Source organism: Asterias amurensis, chromosome 9 (genome assembly GCF_032118995.1).
Source record: "Asterias amurensis chromosome 9, ASM3211899v1".
Lineage (NCBI taxonomy): Eukaryota > Metazoa > Echinodermata > Asteroidea > Forcipulatida > Asteriidae > Asterias > Asterias amurensis.
Window position 1 is genome coordinate 2,771,485 of NC_092656.1, and position 18,796 is coordinate 2,790,280.

General features: G+C 39.4%; 1 protein-coding gene across 6 annotated transcripts in view; it reads right to left on the minus strand.

The window, feature by feature from the left end:
- The window catches only part of LOC139941453 (uncharacterized), a 33,330-nt gene extending 14,809 nt beyond the window's left edge, over positions 1-18,521 (minus strand). For all 6 annotated transcript variants that reach the window (XM_071937960.1, XM_071937959.1, XM_071937958.1 and 3 more), the window contains exons 1-20: positions 18,312-18,521; positions 17,527-17,615; positions 16,623-16,666; positions 15,742-15,807; positions 15,451-15,622; positions 14,688-14,765; positions 14,061-14,295; positions 12,954-13,071; positions 12,546-12,669; positions 11,848-11,949; positions 10,932-11,045; positions 10,288-10,378; positions 9,156-9,178; positions 8,668-8,787; positions 7,222-8,018; positions 6,821-6,882; positions 5,653-5,776; positions 5,147-5,261; positions 4,393-4,488; positions 3,600-3,704 (exon numbers count right to left, since the gene is read on the minus strand). In XM_071937960.1, the coding sequence (XP_071794061.1) occupies positions 3,600-3,704; positions 4,393-4,488; positions 5,147-5,261; positions 5,653-5,776; positions 6,821-6,882; positions 7,222-8,018; positions 8,668-8,787; positions 9,156-9,178; positions 10,288-10,378; positions 10,932-11,045; positions 11,848-11,949; positions 12,546-12,669; positions 12,954-13,071; positions 14,061-14,295; positions 14,688-14,765; positions 15,451-15,622; positions 15,742-15,807; positions 16,623-16,666; positions 17,527-17,615; positions 18,312-18,390 (2,754 nt within the window). In that variant the 5' untranslated portion in view covers positions 18,391-18,521. The remainder of the gene's footprint in view (positions 1-3,599; positions 3,705-4,392; positions 4,489-5,146; positions 5,262-5,652; positions 5,777-6,820; positions 6,883-7,221; positions 8,019-8,667; positions 8,788-9,155; positions 9,179-10,287; positions 10,379-10,931; positions 11,046-11,847; positions 11,950-12,545; positions 12,670-12,953; positions 13,072-14,060; positions 14,296-14,687; positions 14,766-15,450; positions 15,623-15,741; positions 15,808-16,622; positions 16,667-17,526; positions 17,616-18,311) is intronic.
- Positions 18,522-18,796: the final 275 nt, after the last annotated feature.

The window sequence follows — 18,796 nt, forward strand, 5'->3', positions numbered from 1 at the left end:
CAAACCTGTAGACGTTTGAGATTGATCGGCCATCTGGGTCATGAGAAAATAGTGAAAAACTGATTACAAATTTTGCATTGCATCGATGCCAAAATAAAAATGAACAAAACGCTCACTGAGTGATAAACTCCAAACGCCAAGATAGATTCTTGATTTCTCATCAAATATGACATTTCAGAGAGAAATATTTAAAGGGATGTTTTCAATTATCATCATCATTAGACCGTGTGAGTTTTATGTAAACCTATGATCTTCACGATTTTTGTTTCTTATCAATTCTGTATTGTTCCTTTAAGGACCTAAGTGTCATGGCTGGGGATTCGAACTTACATTCTGCTGATCAGAAACACCAGAGTTTGAATTTGATGCTCTTAACTGCTCGACCACGACACTATACGTAAAGTTTTTTTAATGATTGCACTGACTAAGTGCTTAGAAACTGAGTCCTATTAATACAAACAATATATTTTACACCATGTAGACAATTTACAATAATGTACATATGTATTATTTAAGTGTTGACATGCAGTGTGCAATTAAGCTGAACTGAGCTGGCTTACCAAATAAGCAAGATCCATTAAAACATAAATAATAAATTATCTATAAATACTACAGGTCCGGTTTGGATCTGAAGCCAAGGCCATCTATCCTACCCTTTTAAATATTACATTTCTGTATAATTTATCATTTATGTTTTAATGTATTGTACACAAGCCACGTAACTTTAAATGCACACTGTGTAAAATGTCAAAAATTAACGACCACTCTATAAAGATCCAGGAGGCTTAATTTTTAGAAGGGCAAGGTTTGAAAGATAAGTTTTGTCATAAAAACATAAATAATAAATTATCTATAAATACTACAGGTCCGGTTTGGATCTGAAGCCAAGGCCATCTACCCTACCCTTTTAAATATTACATTTCTGTATAATTTATCATTTATGTTTTAATGTATTGTACACAAGCCACGTAACTTTAAATGCACACTGTGTAAAATGTCAAAAATTAACGACCACTCTATAAAGATCCAGGAGGCTTAATTTTTAGAAGGGCAAGGTTTGAAAGATAAGTTTTGTCATAAAAAAAACCGAGAGAAACGACCTTTAAACTATTCTTGTTTTAATGGCTTATGTTTCAATGGTCAATGAGAAACCCAAAACGAAGGGAATCAGCAGAGGAGCTAAGAAAAAATTGCATGGCGGGAAGATTGTGATTGTGAACATTTCTATTTTATTGAAACTTTTTCATGGCCTTATTATTGTTAAGTTTTTAAACATGCCAAAACCCAAACGACGACCAAAAAAACCCAACCACTTTGATGTACCATGTAGCTGCTTGTAAATTGCCAAGTAAAAAAAGAAAAAAAAAAAAAAAGAGAGACAAAAAGAAGTAATTCGTTTGTTGTTTAAATTCGAACAAGAAACTGATCTTACAGCCATTATACACTTTCAGTAAACAGTATTGTCCAAATCCCACACTTCGTGTATCACAACTCATATATAAAATAACAAACCTATGTAAATTTAGGCTCAATCGGTTATTGGAGTCGGGAGAAAATAACGGGAAAACCCACTCCTGTTTTCGCGCGTTTTCAAATAAATCCGTAATTCTCGCTATCGAGAATTGATATTGTTTTAATGTTTTCTAAAAAAGTAAAGCATTTCATGGAACAATATTTCAAGAGAAGTCTTTCACTGTTACCTTCTGTAAACCCCTGTAAATTATTTGTAACTCTGTAAAAATTGTTGTACCGAAAGTGTCTATGGGCTGAACTGGTGTGGTAACAATCAATCAAGAATGATTAAACTAGACAAAGTATGCCTTTGGTTTTCGGAACCGTTCGGCTGTTTAATCCTATTGGAATACTTTTGAGTTACCATTGTACAGGTTGCATATAGATTGTATGTAGAGGGCGAGTGCTTTTGACTATTTTTAAACTTATTAATGTTAATAGCTGTAAAAAAAAAACCAAACCCTAATAAATCCTTAAATCTCAAACCTTGAAGTGTTAAACTATGAAGTGTTAGACTTTTTAAAAACTTTAAAGTTGTTAATCCCCCATAAATATAAATATAAGTTGTATGGGGTCATCTAACCGTTGAAACCTAGGACTTAAACAAAAGGAGGACGTCCTTGTTTCACTTTTGTGTACAAAACTAAATTGTGTATTGAAACCAAGGACTACAATAAAAGATCCGAAGTGATTTGACAGCTGCTGTCAATTTCACAAAACTCTTCCTAACTTAAGACTAATCTTAGGACTTAGGACGAGTCCCAACCCTGCACTGTGTAGCATGCAGACATTAAGATTAATCTGAGTCCTAACTCTTTGTGAAATTGACGGCAATTTGCCTTGTTTCAATTCAGCATTCTTCGGCCAAACATAAAAAAATTTGTGTCCGGAACCCCTCCAGTTTTGCGAACAACCCCTGGGTGAATCTATTAAAGCCTGGACGACTAGTGCGACTAGTGATTGCTTTGTCGAATCGAGACTGCCATTTTTCAAACCACCCCGACTACTACAAAAGTACTCTTGACTACCTGCTTGGTGAACAAATTGTGTCGACCATGACTTTTCACAACAATATAAATTACTTACAAAACACAATTCGACATCAGTGACACAATCCTTCAATCCTTTCAGCATAAATTTGACTATAAGTATTGCACCTACTGCAACCAATATGCAGCAATGTTACAGTTGCGACTAGAGTCAACGTCACGACTAATTGGGGGAAGTTAGATAGTAAATTTCACTAGCCGCCAAGGCCTACTGTCTACCATTTATAAGGGAATCAATGTGTGGTGAAGAGGTTTTCAACTAGTGGTTTAATCCCAACGAGGCCTGGTTCTTGATAATTTTACCGACACGAAGTCAAGGTAAATTATCAAGAACCAGGCCTCGGTGGGTTTAAACCACAAGTTGAAATTCAGTTCAACACATTTTGATTCCCATTCATAAATACCTTTTTGGTCAAAAACATCAAAACTATTTGGTCAAAAAGTAAAATAAATGCAAAAATTATAATTGGTCAAAAATTTCTTTCAACACAACACCCCTCCAGCTGTGAAATGGTAAAGCCCTCCGCCGCCCTCGGGTAAACAACTCCTTATAAGGGAATGCTGTGCGCGTGGCACTTATCCCGTGATGTGGCACAACTGTTTCAGCCGTTGCTCTCGACCAATAGGAATGAAGAAACTGTCCAATAAGAACAGGTGCAAGCTCACGTGTCACGCCCATGTTTCAACACTTTTGACTGGTCATAAACAAAGGTTTATACACACCACTGTGACGCACTCTCCACCAATTCGAATAGTGAAACTGTCTGAGGTATTTATGAATTAGAGTCAAAGTCACGACTACATTGTACTTATGGTAGTTAGTTAGTAAATTTCACTAATGGCCCAGGGGTGGATTTCACAAAGAGTTAGGACTAGTCTTATCTCGAGTTAGGACCAGTTACTCGTCCTAACTTAGGACTCTCCATGCAATTTGTATATCTCCTAGGACTAGTCCTAAGTTAGGACTAGTCCTAACTCTTTGTGAAATCGACCCCTGGTCTACTGTCTACCATTACTGAGTACTTATCATGAGCTTACCACTTTAGCACTGAGTGTTCTACTTTGAGTGTACTTCATGAAAGCCTCCTTAGCTTGTTCAGAGAAATGAGGATGATTCTGGGTAGCAATGCTCAGTTCCATAGCCTGGAGGCAGGGGAAGAAAAAGAAACCACAGTAATTTTTGTGATGCGGTTATGACATTTTTTTGTGATGCTAAATGAGTTGTTTGTCGAAAAATATCAGCGTGGGGACACAATACAAAACAGGCCAACAGGGGTGACATTTTCAAAAGGATTGTTGTCGTAATTTAAATGTCAAAATATAGTTATTTTACATTGGCAACTTTCTTTCTGATAAATAACATCAACAAGGGGTTAAAATTAGCATTGAAATAAAATCCATCAATGTAGGCCCTTTTCTCAGTTTCATCTCTCCGCAACTTTTGAACCAAAGGCGGACCAACATGGGGTTTAAGCAGTAATCAACCATAGATAATGTTCTTTTCAAATAAAATAAACAAAAAAAGACATGGGTTTACAATCAACCCACAATTGCTAAGAAAAACAAAATAAATAAAAGAAATCAATGAGCATTGGAAGCTTTGTACATGAATTAACAAATATATTAACTAACCACAAAAAAAAGCCTGATAAACCAGTCTGCAAAGTAGACCGCCGACAGATGTATACAGTATACATCCCCAAGAGCAGGTGATAGGCACAAAGATTCCATTGTGTAGAGCGCAAATGTTTGTATAAAAAAAGTTGAAGATCCACTTGGAAAGGGAAGAGCCAACTATTTTTTTTTTAGGTTTCATAAATTTCGGACTCACCTGGAATGGGAAGAGCTGACTATTCACCGAGAGAGCCTTGATTCTATTCTCTTCCACCACATCAGCTTGTCCGAAGTCAACATAGCGAACATTAACCTGGAGAAGACAACAAAATGTAGTTTAAAATAAACTTGTTTAATCTGGTTTTTTTTTAAGGATTTTAAATTTACACTTCAGAGATTGACTGGTTGACAAGTGGAATGAGAGTGATTTCTTAATTCAAAATTTTTCAGGACTTGTTGTTGACGTTGTCTTTTTGTTCATTTTTGAAAATTTGTATATTTTTGAAGAGCTTACCTTATAGCTTCTTCACAAATCATAAACAAAATAAAATAATTGTTAACACACTATAAAGCTAAGCTAGTTTGTTTATTGGAATAACTTTGCAGAATGGAAAAGGAAAATTTGTATTTATACATTTTTTTTGGGGGGGTCTGTCGGCTTCTGTCAACTACACAACATCTGAAAAATTAAAACCGCTGACTTGCTAACCTCAGGCTTGAAATTACACGCAGGTCATGAAGGCGATGGCCTCCGTTGCCCCTGGTCTTAGCCTTGATGCCCACTTCAAAAGTTTCTTATTTACTTTGAGGTTTTCAAATGGAAGTGCCTTTTGCAAAATGAAAATGGCCTAGCACTCTCAAAAATGTAATACCAGGCCTGTAAAAAAAATCAAACTATTGACTTGCTTTGCTTGTTTGTTGATTGGATTAATTTTGCATGACAGTGAGAAAAAAACAAAGCCAAAACGTACCTTATTATCATTTATTCCTTCTACTCTAGCCCTGCACCATTGCCCTGATGGCGCCTGCACACTAACCACCTTTACTTCCTTCAAGTCACTCAGGCTTAAACTTTCAGCAGGAAGGCTGGCAAAACATAAAGAAACAAAGAAAGAAACAAAATAAAACACAGCTTTCTCCAGAAGACGATCAGAGCATACTGATCGTAACGTCGAGTTGAAACCTACGGTTCTTTTCAAAACCATCCCAACTCAATTGGAGATTATCATTACATGGTGTTTCCGCAAACCTTACTATATCGTAACTACATGAAAAAAATCAAATCCTACTTTAAAATACAACACAAGAAAAATGGGAATCTGCCATGCTCACAAAGCTTTCTGCAATGTTTTTTACATTTTTCTATGATCCCAGAAAAAAAACACACAACAATAATTGGCTGAAAAACTACTAACCGCCGCAGAACCATTCGTCTTGAAAACGTAAGCTCCTTAATGACTACCCTGTACAAACTGACCTGATGTCGTGCATGAGTCTTCGTAGCTGAGACTCCTGGGCTGGACCTCTCAATCTGGAGGCCCAGAAGCGGCCGTTGTCTGACAGCGGAGTCGCAATGCAGATATTGAAGCTGGAATCAACAACTGCAATCCAATAAAAACATAAACGGTTTGAACTTTTTCATTTCATTTTCATTTCCTTCATTTCATTTTGGTTGTGAAGCCAAGGACTCTAAGAAAAGCGAACTTAACCACTGTACTTAGCCAATAACCCAATGGAGAGAAGACAAGGAAGGAAGGTTCAGTTTAGATGTGGGAGTAAACCCCCCCGATAATTATTCCAGGGAAAACCCGCGCAGTCAGGCAGGGACTGAAAACCCAATCCACATAGTGCACCAGCTGCGAATGGTTGTTTTCCTAGTGAGCTGAAACTTTCACATGTACATTTTAATGTATCATTCTTTTTAATTTTGCCTGTCAATCAGCATTAGGTTGACAACAACTGCTCTATGACCCTGTCTTTAAAGACACTGGACACTATTGGTAATTGTCAAAGACCAGTCTTCTCACTTAAAGACAGTGGACACTATTGGTAATTACTCAAAATAATTAAGAGTAATGGGGAGAGGTTGATGGTATAGAACATTGTGAGAAACGGCTCCCTCTAAAGTGACGTAGTTTACGAGAAAGAAGTAATTTTCCACGAATTTGATTTCAAGATCTCAGATTTAGAACTTAAGGTCTCGAAATCAACCATCTAAACGCACACAAAACTTCGTGTGACAAGGGTGTTTTGTCTTTCATTATTATCTTGCAAGTTTGCTGACCGATTGAGCTCAAATTGTCACATGTTTGTTATTTTATGCGTATGTTGAGATACACTAACTGTGAAGGCTAGTCTTTGACAATTACCAATAGTGTCCACTGCCTTTAAAATAACAAACCTGTGAATATTTGAACTCAATTGGTCATCAAGGTTGCGAGGTAATAATGAAAGAAAAAACATCCTTGTTACACAAAGTTGTGTGCTTTCAGGTGCTTTCAGCTCCCTATTACTCGTTACCGAGTAAAGTTTTTATGCTAATAATTATTTTGAGTAATTACCAATAGTGTCCATTGCCTTTAACAAGTTACCTAAAACTCCAGGGACAAAGAGTGAAATAAATAAATGTCGTTGGACAGACTCACCGATCTTAAACCCATCTCCTGTAGAGCTTCCATGATCCTTGCTGGGAGGTTGTGAGCTTTGACTGAAATGCAAAAAAGAAAACATAAATAATCAGTCCAAAATATATGGTGTGTCCCAGTTGAGACCAATATTTTTGGAAATGCTGGTGTAAGTTTTGTTTTCGCCTTAGTACATCAGTGTTCCAAAGCTTTGACAATAACAATTTATAGGTAAAGCTAGTGGGTTTTGTGCAGACAGCATGTACAGAAAATCTCTATGATCGCTACTATAAATCTCTGTGTATCTGAAAAAGGAACTGCCGAAATTTGCGCATATCGGCATGCAAATCACACTTATCGGCCGGATACCCTAACTTGTGCACGAGGAAACCCCGAGTCAACGTGCAGAAAAGACAACTTACTTCGATTCCGTTGAAGATTCGACAGGGTTGAGGCCAAGCGCAGTGGGTGGGTGATATCCCCCTTCAAGCATCCCAGTAGACATATGGAAGCCTCCCCCGCCGTACTGATTGTACGGTCTGCTGCCCTCGTGGTACTGTGGCCCGTCCCCGTTGACTGCCCGCTCCCTGCCACCACTCAAAGACTGGTACATGTTTTCAGGATTGTGCGCCATGGCCTGGTCTGCCCGTCGAGTGTTGATCTCGATCAGATTTGGGTTGTCCTCCTCATCATCCTCCCCGGGTTCCAGGGAGTACTGATCGGCAGCTGCGTCTGCAGGTGCTTTCTCTCGTTGTTTAACCCCTGAACTTTGACACTTGGGGTCATCATTCAAGGAGCTGTCATCCTGTTGGGATTCATTCGGTGTACCGTCTTGACAGGCTGGTGGATCTTCTTGACTTGGTGGATGAATCTGCTCTGCTGCTGGCTTTCCCTGATCTGGAAGCTCATCTCCTCTCTTCAATATCTTGACGGAATCTTGCGTCGGCCCGGACTGATTATCATCCACCTGCTTCTCCTCTTCCCTGCTCTCTACCTTCGACGTTGTATCCTTCACCTCTTCAGTCTTCTCTTGTTTAGGATCACTTGTCCCTGCGTCTGTGACTCCTTCTTGGTTCTCAGCTGTCTCTGGTTGCGCTTCTTCTTTTGGTCTCGTCGTGGCGGATTGTGTGTCGTCCATCTTGTCTTCTTTGTTTTCCGTTTCACCGTCTTCATTCTTTTTAGCATCGCTCGACTCAACAGCTTTGGTCGGCAGCTTTGTCTAATGAGGAAAAGAGAAAAGTTTCAATTTCAGGAAAACTAGTGGTAGTAACTCTCCAAACTGAATGTATTGCTGTGGCTCCATGTCCAAAACTGGTTTGCATCTGGTAGTTCTTAATTATCCCGAACCTTCCAAAGACCTCTTTATGAAGTTGTCTGATTACAGAGTCTATAACCTCGCTGTAAATCTGGGTTAAATGCCACCGTTGGACACCCTTCATTCATTTTCGGAGTACGCTATGACTCTCCTATTCCATGACCCTGTTGAGCTTGTGATACAAATTTTGGCATGTGCTAAAATAAATACTCGGATCATGATGTCATGGACGAGTGGTTTAGAGCATCAAATTCAAGTTCTTGTGGCTGAGTCATCAGGGTCTGGGTTCGAATCCGGGTCAAGGAACTTGTATCCCTGAGCAATACACTTCACTATAATTGCTTCTCTCCACCCAGGGGTAAATGGGAACCTGTGGGGGCAGAGATGGTTCTTGTGATTGATTGGGCTTGGTGGACCACAATTTTGGCAGCACAGGCTGAGGAGCTGAGATGGTTTAAGGAATGAAATAAAATGGCCCAGTGACGCACCATGAGCGCCACTGAGGGACGGACCCGAGCGCTATTATAAGAAGCCACTTGAGAGTTGATCTTACCTTTTTCTCCTCCCCTTCCTCAGCGTCCTTGGGTTTCTTAGTGGTGTCCTTCTTGGAGGTTTTGCTAATTGCTGGTGTGAAGTCTTTCATATAGCGGATGTCTCTGCATTGTATAGAATCCTAGAAGCAACATTAAGAAGTTCAAATTAATTTCTGACGCTCGATGTGTATTCAGGCATCCTGAATTTCTTTGCCTCAATGCTGCAGGCCTGGTCCTGGTTTCCCTCTCGGTTTCTGATTGTTGTTGTAGTTTTTTAATGGTGTTATTATTAATGTTTGATTAGCATTCACTGGATATGTACATGTATTGTTTTGTTGACATTGTCTCTGCTGCGCCTTCAACATCTGTTTAGATTGATTTGGTTAATGGCTATAAAAAAATTTGGTTAGAAGCCTAATTTTGAGAAACATTTCACTTGGAGGCAATGTGGTGATACATGAAAAGATGCACATTTTTATTTCAAGTATCAAAGAGAAAAAGCACTTACCTTTTTACCCGAGGCCTCTTCAACTGTAAAACAAAATAAAAACTTGCATTATAGTTGGAAACAACAACTTAAAGCACTGTCAAAAACATTTTTGTTTATATTCCCATAATTTACTAGGCCGTATCCAAATTGGTGGTTACTGCTATGCCTGTTGCTAAAAGTGTTGCTAAAGACATATTTTTCAATGCACAGAATTGGTTCTTGTTCAGGAGCCAAATCTCAAAATGAGGTCATAGACTACATCCGACGATTGTATCGCAGTCCTCATTGTGTTTTTGATAATTGATTTAAATAATGGCATTAACATTGATAAACAAGCATACCCAAGTCACATGTTTTCTTCTGTTTTCACCAGGGCTAAAATGGTAGTTTTGTTGGATTAATCTCTTAGTGCTAATATCGCCATCTTGAGGTTATAATATGCTCACCAGGGAGTTGAGAACATTTGAGGAATGGTGTGCCAGATCAACAAAGAAAACAACATTGTTAACTAGTAAAGTGCCTAAGTCTCGCTGCTAGGATGTCTGCTCTGTACAAGAACCCAGTATAATTGTTATAAATCTTTTAAAGGCAGTGGACACTATTGGTAATTACTCAATATAATTATTAGCATAAAAACCTTACTTGATAATGAGTAATGGGGAGAGGTTGATAGCATAAAACATTGTGACAAACGGCTCCCACTGTAGTGAGGTAGTTTTCGAGAAAGAAGTAACTTTCCACGATTTTGATTTTGAGACCTCAGATTTAGAATTTGAGGTCTTGAAATCAAGCATCTGAAAGCACACAACTTCGTGTGGCAAGGGTGTTTTTTCTTTCATAGTTATCTCGCAACTGAGATCAATTGAGCACAAATTTTCACAGGTTTGTTATTTTATGCATATGTTGAGATACACCAAGTGAGAAGGCTGGTCTTTGACAATAGTGTCCAGGGGTCGATTTCACAAAGAGTTAGGACTCGTCTTATCTCGAGTTAGGACAAGTAACTCGTCCTAACTTAGGATTAATCTGAAGGTCCGCATGTTAAAGTGCAGGGTTGGGACTCGTCCTAAGTCCTAAGATTAGTCTGAAGTTAGGAAGAGTTTTGTGAAATCGACGGCAGTGTCTTTAAACCCAGATAATAGAGACTTACTTTTCTCCTTGACTCTCTCTTTGATGTTAACGTCTTTGTATTTGTCCTCTAAGTCTACAATGTACACAGGGTATTTACTCTCTGGTGGTACCTGGTCATGGTGGAAAAAAATAAATGTCAGAACACTGTGGCTTGAAATACCCGTTGGACTAACTGGCTAGTAATTTCTCTCTTTGATATTAACGTCTTTGTCACTTGCAATTTGGCCCTTGGGCCACGATTTGTGGTTTTAATAAAATAAAATAGTAATAATAATTTTAGCACTTGACCAGTCACCCCAGAACTGAACAAGTATTTCAAAACCCACTGTGTTTTTTTCCAAACTGGTGTGTCGTGACCGAGCTGTCTAGTTCATCAGAACCCAAGCTCTGGTGTGGTCAGCAGCAGAATATGGGGTTTGAATCCTGATCATTTTTATTATTTTGTATTCAACATTAAAAACACTTAGCAACCGCATAAATTCACAGAGAATTGGTATTTAAGTCAAAATATTATAAAAAAAGCCAGAGGCATATGTCTAACATTTAAAAAGTTTACTGAAACAATATGGAACGAAGGCCTTTGATACCAATACCTTTGGCTTGAAACATAAATTTATTCGAACAATTTTCATTGATGGGCAACAAGCAGGCGTGGCTACTTACTAGTCTCAGCACCTTGCAATCCAGTAAGGCATTAGCGACATGGTCAGAGAATTCCCAACGAGCCTGGTGGGGTACATCCTCCTCCCTGGGTTCAAACAGGGAGCACTCCATAGCCTGATAGTTATAGGGGGAGATCAATCAAATTTGAGAACTTGGAGCAGAGGTTGTAATATAAAGGTAATATCTCATCAAAGGCAATCTTAAAGGTCCTTTCTTTCACATCACAAACATCGGAGTTACATAAAAAATTAACATACAATACCAATTAGTCCAGGGGTTGATTTCACAAAGATAGTCCTATTGTTAAAACTTAAGGCTAGTCCTAAGGTAGGCTGAGTAGTTCGTCCCCAGCCGTGACACTTTAGCAAGACACTTAACCATTGCTTCGTCCTTCGGATGGGACGTTAAGCCGTTGGTCCCTTGTGTTGTGTTACGTATGTAAAAGAACCAAGTGCACTTATCGAAAAGAGAAGGGGTTCGCCCCGGTGTTCCTGGCTGTGGCTGCTGAATGTGCCATAGCACCTTGTAAACCCTTATAAGGTGCTACATAATTGGGTCTCAGAATCCATCACTGCAATAAACTATCTTTCTGAAAGTATGTATATACTCAGCGCCTTGAGTACATGTACCTTGTTTGGTAGATACGTGCGCTATATAAGACTTCAATAGTATTTTTTATTATTTTGTCCTAACTCAAGATAAGACCAGTCTTAACTCTTTGTGAAATCTATCCCAGGAGCATTAAGCGTGGTTCATAATTCCTGCAAATGTGAATTTTGACACCACAAACTCACACAAACAATCCTAGCTGTGCTCAACTCTTCAGATTTTTTTTTAGCGAAAACAAAGCTGTGATGTCAAACTCATTTTAGGCTGATGACTGCATGGTTCATCTTGAGATCTGTATTCTATTTACCTGGAATGGAAGAGTTTGGAATTCTTCTTTCAGCGGTTGTATAGCTGACAATGGAACCTCATTATCATGTGCGTAGTCCAGCCATCGAATTCGAGCAACGCCCTGTTAAACAGAATTAGAACAATACTGGCATGATATTAGGCCCTCGGAGAAAAGTAGGCAATGTAAGCAAGTACAAGGGCTAATAGTACAGCTTTTTTATTATTATTATTATTATTATTATTGTTATTATTATTATTTTTTTTGCAAGTCACCAACAAGACAAATCAGTAGTTTTACAGAGCGGCCATTAGTTGCATCTTGAAATCAGGAAGATTTTGTACAGCAAGTAGGGAGACATTTAGAATTCTCTTCGAATGAATAACAACAAAGTTTCCATAAACAGGGAGATGTTCAAACTTCGTCAAAACATAGAAAGGTTGGTTTATCATCATGGAACGTTCTCAAGAATCAGGGAGAGGTGGCAGCTCTGGATTTGGTAAGTAATTTCAACTCATTGGTTCTCAAAACGCAGGCTGACACTTCAGGGAGGCAACAAAGGCGATTGCCTCCATGGCCATTGCCTTGGTGCCCTTGAAATGCTCCAGTAGAAAATTACAATTTCCTCAAAGGGTGCCCTTTACCAAGGAGAAAATGCCTTGGTGCCCTTGCCCTTGCAGAAACATACAAGCATACAAGCCCGAAAATGACTTGAGTACCTTTTGTCTATTTATCTGATGGACTCTGCCCCGGTACCAGCGATGATCCTCTTGAAACTGACTACAGCACAACATCCCTTCCTCAATCTCAACATGGGCAATGGGGTTCTGCAGAATGTCTTGTCTGTTCCGCACGAAATAATAACAAAGTTTATTAATAAACTGAAGAAAGAAAATCACAAAATTTCCAAACAAAAACCTTAGAACTGTTACTCACAGTGTTGAAGAATAACTTTTTCCCTAAGTGTACAGAAAACAGGAGTGTCCACACAGTGACTGCTGCAACACAGAGCTGTGTGTGGTGGTGGTGGACATTGTAGGTTTTTTTTTTGGGGGGGGGGGGCACCAGGGATTTGGCAAGGCACTTGAAGAACTTCATAATGAAGCGGATGTTTTTTTATAACTGACCTTATTCTGAAGCTGAGGTTCTCGTAGAGGTTGGCCACATCCTCACTCAGGTTCTTACTGACCCAGAAATGACCTTTTGTGTCCATGCGACTCTCCACATACACCTGAAGAGAATCACCTTGAAATAAAATTGAAATGAAATAAAATTGATGAGATGAAAAAAACTTGTTTAAAATCAAATCACATGTGAGAGGTTGTTGGTTAAACTGGTTTAAGGGAAATTTCTTTTTGGTTTTTAGCCATCATCATTATTTCTAATAAAATTGGCATGAAAGTTGTGCCATTTCAGGGGCCAGCGGTCTAGTACTACAATCCCAAGCTCTGGTCTTGGCAGAAGCAGAGTGTGGGGTGGATTTCAAAAAGAGTTAAGACTAGTCTAATCTCAAGTTAGGATGAGAACTTAGGACTAGACTTAGTGTACACATATTGACTGGCAATAAGGTAACTAGTGTACGTCTATTCCCTCCAGGGACTTTGAGTGACCAGAAGAGGGAAATAGGCCCCTCTTCTGGTCACTCACAGGCCCGAGGGGGAATAGACATACACTATAGTTACCGAATTATGCCAGTCAATATGTGTTTTATAACACAGCTCGGTCTTAAATGTGAAATAAGACAAGAAATCTGGAAAAGAAAAGAAGTTTTGTAGCTGCTGTTCACCATTCAAGTCAAGAGAAGGCGCTGTAACCGGGCACCATTTTCAAAGACTAGTGCCCTCTAGACTATATTAGTTCATCCCACGTAACCACAAGCAAGAGGTGTGCTGTCATTTTTAATGGCTAAGTTAGGACTAGTCCCAACTCTTTGTGAAATCGACCCCTTGTGATGGTACTTGTGTCTTGAGCAAAGCAATCAACTATAATGCTCAGGCTGTAATATGCTTCCTCAAAAATTGGGAACCAAATGCATTCTGCTCTACTAGCCAGGCTCCTAGTGGATGGTACCCATGCCTACATCCTTACGGACTGTGAAGGGGGTAACCCTGTTTCAACCCCAGGAGTAGGTGGTTGATTTCATTTGATTGCCTAAATCGGTAAAGTGTAACCCTCACCTTGACGAGGCCGTCCAGCCTTGTGATGTTAAAATAAGAGGGAAAAAAATACTTTACCTTCTTGTGGTGACTGCATCTTCGATATCTTTTCCTTCTGAGCTCCTTGGGAGGATTGCTTTACACCAACCTCCTTCTCCCCCTTGGAAACATCCTCATCAGCCGCGACTTCATCCTCAACAGACTGAAGACATAGATCCTTGATGCTCTGAAGGAGACTGGTAATATCTAGATGGGCGGGATGGCCGAGAGTCGGGAATGGCTTGCTGACTCTACCAACTTCAAAGTCTTGCAGCTGGGGGTTCGATGGTAAAAGAAATTAACAAAATTGGAATCGGTGGTGATTGATTTCCATTTATTAACCTTTTAATGCTCACCGTGGTACAGTGGTTGGACTGCAGGGTTGTGGGTTCGAATCCCATCAAGCTAACAACTGTTTTCACAATGACTACAAGTACCATTGTCTAGTTACTGAATCACAATATCTTGATTTGTGCAATTCATTGTTGAACCAATGTTTGCACGAGAGAGATTGGCTGTTACCAGCTTGGTGTTTACAACCATTCTAGACTTGGACCTGTACTGAGGGAATATGTTGCTAAGCCTGCCGACCTAGTAAGGTTTTACGGTAACACCATGGACATAATCCTCTTATGAACTGTGGGGATTGTGAAATCAAATACCAACCTTTTTCGCAATCTGCTCATGCTGCTCGGCGAACTCCACCAAGTTTCCCTGCAGGAGTTTCTCCGCTTCTTTGAATAACTGCATTTAAGGGCGCAAACATGTTAAGGTAAGTAAACTAAGAAGTCCATGAGTATCTGGGACCCTTTAGAAAATCACTACCACTATATCAAAGTGTGATTTTAGGAATTATATGGTCACTTATGAAGGGTACATCAGTGTGTCTCCTGCTCGTTCCAAAGTGAGGTGGACCTTACCGCTAAGCCGGTATTTTTCAGCGGGTATTTTAATTTCGGGTACCTGATTGTCATTTTGTTTCAGGTTTCGGGAAACTAAAACCAAAACGAGACTCGTTACATTTGATAAAATAAACAAAAACAAAAAACACCAAGCATATTTTTTTTTGCATGCAACTTGCAAGCTTGAGAGAAAACTGCCCACATGGTTTATGGGAAATTTACAACCGGCAACTAGTCAGAATTTCAGGAGTCTAACGATTTTTTATTCGGGCTGAAATTCACGGCGGCCACGCAAGGTGCGTCCATGTCAGTCGATGTCCGTGTTACTGGCCGATGTACACCTGGAATAAAATCACCTACTCATGCTCGCTGCTAAGGTTACTCGCTGCCAGGCCTTTTTCTTCCAATGGCCGCCGTGCCCTTCTTAAAAACTTGTGTATGGTTTTCAGTTTACCAGTTACGATATGACAGAATTTGCTTCTATCCGACCCCGAAGAAACCTACCACCAAATAACAAACAGACTTACACTTTTGAATTCTGACGTGACCTGGCCGACACTCTTCTCACATTCCACTAACAGCGTAGTCTTTTCCTTGCCGGTGCGTTTCACTGGTGTGATCAACTCAAGCTCTTTCTGTTTCAGGGCTTGCAACACCGCTTGGAAGGCTTGAGTTATGACCTGCTGGTTGTACTGGGACCTATGGAGTTTCAAAACATTGACTATGAGACTTGCATTTTGGACAGGGTACCTGTTTGCATAGGTTTTTCGAGCAAAAAAATCCATAACATTTTATAGCTTCATTCCAGATTGTCTTACCTCTGTTCAATATCTTGCTTAGCATAACTGACCTCCTTCAGTTTCAACTGCAGACTTTTCTCCTGGCTACAGATGATAGACACAAGACAAGAAAGAAACTCTTTTAACTCGGGTATACAAACTCACAAACGGTGATACATATTTAGCGCTTTTTTTAATCAAACAATCTGCTTGCTAAGCTCAGGGTGATCAATCTCATGATCTGGCACCAATTTCCTAACTGCACACAGAATTACTTAGCAATGAAAAATAATGCTTAGCTGAAACAGGTTACCGGCCAACAACCCTTGTAATTTATATTGTTTTAGACTGGTTCCCTCCTAACTTTTGCCAAGCAGAAAAACAGTTTGCTAAGCATCATTCTCTGCTTCAGTACACAGGGTTCTTCCCAAGGATTTTTCAAAACCGTGGGGCATTCTAAACCCACTCAAGTTAGGCTAAAGGATGCTGAATTGAAATGACGTCTTCGGAACGTTTTCTACTTGGTGTTTATCTTGGTTTTCATTTCACTAAAGTGTACTTTAGAGAATTACAAATTGTTTTATCTTGATGTTTTTTTGTGAAATTAGTTATTAAAACGGAAGACTTTTTTTAAGTGTGTGCGTATCGACATATAATTTGTGCATAGTGGAAACTTTAGTTTTCTCTTCTTTCAGTTGAACTCTGGTCCAAGGTAAACATTGAATGTTATTAAATTGGTAATCTAGTGACTTCAAACCACTTGATGGTGTCCTCATTTTGAGGGTCTGAAGTCAGGGCAATCATGAATGATATGGCTGAAGGTTTGTGGGCTGGTACCTTTGATGGAAGCTTCAAATTTCAAAACATGTTAAAAACAAGAAAATAAATTCCTTTTTAAAGAATATTTGAAAAACTTTTACCTCTTGAAAGTCTTCAGCTGCTCCTGGAAGTCTGCTTTCTTTAGCTGTCAATCGGAAAAATCAATGAGGAGTTAAGTTTGATAAAAAATTACTAAGCTACAAAGTAACCAGCCAAAAAGATATATATACAATGTCCCAGACAGGTACCCCGCTAATTTCAACTTAAAAAATACAATCTAGCAAAATAACCAGTTTGTTGAAGATGTTTTCATGTAGCTCGGCAAAAAGGCCCCACAGGTGTTGTGAAAAACATTTTGCTTTACAGGGGCTCCAAATGTTGGACTCCTAGTATAAGGGTCACAGGGAGCCTTTCAGTTTCTAGAGGTACATGTACAAGGCAGTTGCGATAACGTAACGTGTACAGTTTTTGTCAAGCATAGATCGGAACGTTGGTTGTGTGTGACTGCGCAACAGCAATGGTCTTGGAACCAAGACTACGGCTGAACAGTTGCAGGGATACACAATGCACCGCACGCAGCGCCGAGTCCGATGACCCCGGTGACGTACGTGCACACAGCCGAAGCTCCGCCCCACTCAGATTCAAATTCACAACATGGGACATTTTTTACTCTTTCGCTTGGGGATCTGGTAAGTTTTTGTAATTTTTCTTCAAATTATTTCCTCAATGGTGTTTTGAGTGATATGGAAGGATGCATTAGACATTGAGGATCCAGTTCGTGTTCCTAGAATTTGTGTCATGATTTTCAAAAGTGGTAAAAATGGAGCAAATTTGCTGACTAGCTGTCGAAATTGTACGTGTTTAACCATTTTGCCCTGCACAGGTTGCGTATGTTTCGTAACCCTCCGGCTCTGCCGTCGGCAGGAGGGTCACGTTATCGCAACTAATGTACAAGGACACCAAGATATAAAGCTAGACTTAAAATAACAGACAGTCTTGTAATACCTTTATTGCCACAGAGATGACTTGATGATCTTCGAGGAATCCGATATGGATTAAAGTATTACAGGGATCACATAACGGCAGCAACTCACCTGTAACATGCAACAAAACCAATAATTCAGAAATATTATACCAAACGTATATGTACCTTTCCTTTAAAGTTAGCTAGTGCCGGCAATATCCTTGCGTAGGTTACCCTTTACTCCTAGAACTGTATGAGGTTTGTTCTGCTATCATCTGGAGGACATGCAACGAACCTCGTTCGACAAACTAGCTAGGACTCATACATGTATAGGACTCGAGTAACCATCCGCAATTGCGTTGTAATACTACTACATTAGCACTTTCTTTAAAGTTTTTCTGTTTTAAAGTTTAATTATTAAATCATGAAATCTTTCTTCCATAAAATTTAAGCAAGACCTTTCAATTTCTATTCAAAATCAAACTCAATCAAAATGTGAAGAAAAAAACTTTTAAAAAACTAACTTTTTTTAATTTTTTTTTATTAATCGACAACCTTAATTAACAATCATGTTTAAGTTTAACACAATTATTTGTAACACTAATTTTCCTATCACCAGAGCTGTTGTTTATTTGAGCAAGTTTTCTAAAGAAATCATCTGCATAAAATTTCATCAGTCGGGTGATAGAATGAAGTACCGACTCGACCTTCATCACTATACACAAAACACGTGGAGTTTGTTGACAAGGTGCCAGACACATTGTTCTTGCTTCTTTTCTTTCGTCTGTCTGGGTGGCATTTTAAGAAAGTAAAAAGAAACACTTACCACGCCGTTTACTTCCTACACAGTCGGCACACTCGAACACTACCTCTCCTTCTTTACATCGTCCACAAACTGCCGACATTTTACCCCCCAAAATTGGCCAAATTAAGGTTTCTTCTGTAGCAAAAACCTGATGTCTACGCACCGACGTCGTCGTATGTCACACACAGCTAGCTCTTGCAAGCTGCCTTCCTGCGGTCGAGTTGTCACACATGCGCGCACCACAAAAAGACCGGCTGACTGATGGTGGTATGGCGCACCGAGTAAACCAAAAATGATTCAAGATATTGAGCGCCTAAAGGGCAAAGTGGGGAACTCGGGCTGAGTAGTGCACTGGACGCAATTATGCAGACAAAGACTATTGCTATCAATGAACAAATAAATAAAAAATAGCTTGCTGAAATGGTCTAAAATACAACAGGGATTCCCACTATACATTACTAGAGGCCGTAAAAGGACAATAAAGTTATAGTTTGTGGAAATCAAAA